Here is a 4,356-nt window from a genome sequence, read left to right as displayed (position 1 = left end):
CCCCCCCCCAATCTGGGACCTGACAGCAGCTCAGCGCTGTCACCACAGTTTTCTTTCTTTTTTTTTTTTTTTTTATTTCTGGTCCATTCTGGGGCTTGAACTCCGGGCCCGGGTGCTGTCTGCCTGTCTATGTCTGTCTGTCTGTCTGTCTCCCGAGCCTCTGTGCTTAAGGCTGGGCGCTCACCCTCTCGACTTCCATGGGCTTTGGAACCACGATCCTCTGGATCGCAGCCACGATGTGATTTCCGTGTGGGGTGCTTTAAGAAGATGGGGTGATGGGGTTTGCTGGGGGCCCATGGGGTGGTTACGGAAGCCAGCGTGGGGTGACTCAACACCCCCCCCTCTGCCCCGCCCCGCCCAGCCTGCCCTGACACGCAGGGCTCAGCCTCGTGCTGAGCCTAGACACCCTAGGGCCGCTTTGGATCTCCCTCTTCCACCCCTTCTTCCTTTTCCTCCCACCTGGCCTAGGCCATGGCCCTGGTGTGGGGGTGTCAGCCTCCCCCGAGGGCCCCCAGACACTCACCTGGTAAATTGCGCCCTGGTAAGTTGCGCTCGTTTGCCGGCGTGATGGCAGCCTTCTGTGTGCCCCGAGGCACAGTCAGGGAGAAGTAGGAGAGAAGAGCGTGGATGACGGGCTAGGGGGGGGGCCCAGTCACCCCCCCCCATCCCTTCCTCCCGGGGTGCGGGCTGGGCACGAGTCGCACCAGAGGCCGAGACCCCGGGCTTTTCCCTCACAGCCCCCTGGAAGGCCTTGTGTCTGCCTGAGATCTGCTTTCCTTTCCTTTCCCTGGGACTCGAACTCGGGGCTTGGGTGCCGGGAGGAGCTTGCGTTCCCGAGAAGTTGGGCCCAGTGGGCCAGGACTACAGGCAGGAGCAGGTGGGGTGTCCTGGCGCTGGGCAGGGTGGTTTCTCTGGCCACTTGCAAGATGAATGGCCCAGTGGGGGGGGGGCGAGGGGTGGACTGATGGATCGATCCACCCATTGATTGATTGACAGGTGGATGGGCGGGTGGGTTCATGAGTTTGAGTTTCCTGCCAGTGTCTTCAGGGCCGGGACCGAGTCGGCTGCTGGCTTCTCCGACTTTGCCCTCTTATTTATTTCTAAACTCTGGTTTTTAAAAAAAAATGCCTTTATATCCGGGGCTTCCCCTCCAGCCTGGGCGCTCTACCACTTGAGCCACAGCGCCACTCCTGGCTCTTCGGTGGGGTCATATGGGAGATGAACAGAGAGTCTCACGGACTTGCCTGTCCTGAGCTGGCTTGGAACCGCGATCCTCCGGATCTCGGCCTCCCCGGGTGGCTGGGATGGCGTGAGCCAGAGCCGCTCAGCCTCTTCTCCACCCCCCCTTTCCCCGCCCCCCTCCCCACCCCCCCTTCCGTTGTTTTTATCTGGGTACGCGTGTGCAGTGTGTGTGTGAGTGTGTGTGTGTGTGTGTGTGTGTGCAGTGTGTGTGTTCCTGTCTCTTGTGGGTGAGGTCGCAGCGCCACCTGGTGGCCGTGGGGAGGAGCGGCAGGCGGCGACCCGGTCCACACCGGCCACCCCGGCCCCTCAGGAGGCTGAGATCCTGAGGACCGCGGTTCAAAGCCAGCCCCGAGCAGGGAAAAGTCTGTGAGCCTCTGACCTCCCAAGGAACCAGCGGAAAGCCAAAAGGTAGTAGACGTGGCGCTGTGGCTCCAGCGGTTAAGAGCGCCAGCCTGGAGCCTAAAGAAATCAACAGCTCCGCGAGAGCCCTTGGCTTTTTCTTTCTGCCAGTCCTGGGGCTTGAACTCAGGGTCCGGGCGCTGCCCCAAGCTGCTTTGGCCCAAGGCTGGCGCTCGATCTCTTGAACCACAGCGCCACCTCTGTCTTTCCGCTGGTCCACGGGAGACACAGAGTCCCCCGGCCTCCCCTCTGCCCAGGCTGGCTTCTAGCCCCGGCCCTCAGACCCTAGCCCCCCTGACCAGCGAGCGAGGCTGACAGGCGGGAGCCAACCAGCGCCCGCCCCGCAGCCGCCCTCATGGCACAACGCACGGGCCGCTGCGCCAGCCATTGCACAAACCCGCCCTCCCCACCTTGCATCCTGGACCTCGTTCTTAAACCTGACCCAGCGGGGTGCACTGGTTGTCACTTAACGTGCGGCCCTGTTGGGGTATGTGTGTCCTGGAGTCATGCGTGTGTGCACGTGTGTTTGCATGTGTTGTTGGTTGTGTGATAATGTAATAACTCTGAGCCAGGGTCTTTGTGCTGTGACTTACTTATATTTTTTTTGGGGGGGGACTTTTACTTATATTTTTTTTGGGGGGGGACTTTTTTTGGGGGAGCGGTGCCCATAGGCCTGGGGCTCAAACTCAGGGCCTGGGCGCTGTCCCTCAGCTCTTCCACTCAAGGCTGGCGCTCTACCACTCGAGCCACAGCGCCACCTCCAGCGTTTAGCCGTGTATGTGGTGCTGGGGAATCGAACCCCGGGGGCTTCGTGGGTGCCAGGCGAGCGCTCTACCCACTGAGCCACCCCGCCCAGCCCTTCTCCTCCTCCCCGGCCTTCTCCCCAGATGTGTGTAACAGCACCAACCTGCCGGAGGTGGAGATCATCAGCCTGCTGGAGGAGCAGCTGCCGCACTACAAGCTGAGGGCGGACACCATCTACGGCTATGATCACGACGACTGGCTGCACACCCCGCTGCTGTCCCCCGACGCCGCCGTCGACCTCACCACCGAGCAGATCGAGGAGACCCTGAAGTACTTCCGTGAGTGCCTGCCCCCGGCCCCGCGGGGGGACTTGAACTCAGGGCCCGGGCCACCGTCCCCCGCGCTCCCTTGTGCTCAAGGCTGGCTGGCGCTCCACCTCCTGAGCCGCGGTGCCCCCCCCCCCCCGCCCGTTTCCTGGCGGTTTGTCGATTAAGAAGGGTCTCACGGGAACTTTCTTGCCCGGGCTGGCCTCGAACTGCGATCCTCCGGATCTCAGCCTCCTGCCCTGAGATGACAGGCCCGGAGATGGAGCTTCCTTGGGGGGGGGGGGGGATGAACGTGGTTGCTGCCTCCGCGTTCCACGGCCTCAGATCCATGTTCATATTCTTCCCCGGACCCGTTGTGTGCGTGCGAGATCCACCTGGTGGTCCGCCACTGGTGTGTGTGTGTGTGTGTGCGTGTGTGTGTGCGCTTCCATGCTGCCTTTGGACTTCACATGTTGGTTCAGCCCACCGTTTCTGCTCTGTCTGTGCTCTGGGAGCTCACAAGGCTGAGGAAGACACTATTATTATTATTATTGTCGTTGTTATTATTTGTGGTCAGTCCTGGGGTTTGAACCCAGGGCCTGGGCGCTGCTGTCCCCTAACCCTAGGCGAGTGCTGGGCCCCGTTGAGCCACAGCGGCCACTTCTGGTTTTCCGGTGTTTCTGTTGTTGGTCAGAGTCTCTCTGGGGGGCTTGGAACTGCGATCCTCCGGATCTCAGCCTCCTGAGGAAGCGGGGATGGCAGGCGTGAGCCCCCCGGGCCCCTGCCTGGGCTTCTTATTTTTATCTTGTCGATGGGAAAAGGACAGAGGGAGGGTCAGCCATTCCCAAATGTTCTAGAAGGCTACCACCCTTCCCAGGGTGGGAGGCCAGAAAGCTAACGTCCTGTTACCCCTCCTCCCCCCACAAAAGGTGGGCCCACTGCTCCAGCGTGTGTGTGGGGGGGGTCCCTCCTCCTCCTCCCCCTCCCCTGCTTCCCCGGTCCTCCATCCGCCCGCACCCCATCTTCTCCCCCTGCCTCCCGCACACCTCATTCGCATCTCCGCATCCTTCCTCCCGCCCCTCCCACCAGCCGGTTGCCACGGCGACAGTAAGATTGACAACTGGGCGGGGCAGAGCGCGGGGGGCGGAGCCCCGGCTCCGCCAGGCCAGCGGTGGTGTGTGTCTCTGACGTCACCCCTCCCGGCCCGCCGATTGGCCGGGCCTGGCCACGCCCACCGCCCCGGGGCCCTGCCGGCCGCTGGCTCGCTGGCTGGCTCAGCCTGGGGCAGGAAAGTCTGTGAGACTCGCATCTCCAGGGAACCACCAGAGGACCGGAAGTGGTGCTGTGGCTCAAGTGGTAGAGCGCTCGCCTTGAGCTGAAGAGCTGAGGGACAGTGCCCAGGCCCTGAGTTCAAGACCCATGACTGCAGATCACACACACACACACCCCTCTCCTCCGTGGCTTTGCTCTTTGCCCCGTTTGGCGAGTGTGGCCGGCATCTTGCCGCCTGGCTGGCTATTTCAGGAGCTGGGCAGAGAGGTCACACCAGGAGAGAGAGAGAGAGAGAGAGAAGGTGGGAGAGGAGGAAAAGGCAAGGAACCTCTCAAACAGACGCCCCATTGGCATCCCCAACATTCAGCAGGCTCCTTCCCCTAACCCCCCCCCC

The 4,356-nt window shown here is 62.3% G+C and overlaps 1 protein-coding gene across 1 annotated transcript in view; it reads left to right on the top strand.

Moving 5' to 3' along the window:
• Positions 1-1,996: 1,996 nt before the first annotated feature.
• The window catches only part of Trak1 (trafficking protein, kinesin binding 1), a 29,316-nt gene continuing 26,956 nt past the window's right edge, over positions 1,997-4,356 (top strand). Inside the window, exons 1-2 of the mRNA XM_013030240.1 lie at positions 1,997-2,128; positions 2,498-2,723. Of these exons, the coding sequence (XP_012885694.1) occupies positions 1,997-2,128; positions 2,498-2,723 (358 nt within the window). The remainder of the gene's footprint in view (positions 2,129-2,497; positions 2,724-4,356) is intronic.

Source organism: Dipodomys ordii, unplaced genomic scaffold (assembly GCF_000151885.1).
Source record: "Dipodomys ordii isolate 6190 unplaced genomic scaffold, Dord_2.0 Scaffold128, whole genome shotgun sequence".
Lineage (NCBI taxonomy): Eukaryota > Metazoa > Chordata > Mammalia > Rodentia > Heteromyidae > Dipodomys > Dipodomys ordii.
This window is presented reverse-complemented; position numbering and strand designations above follow the sequence as displayed.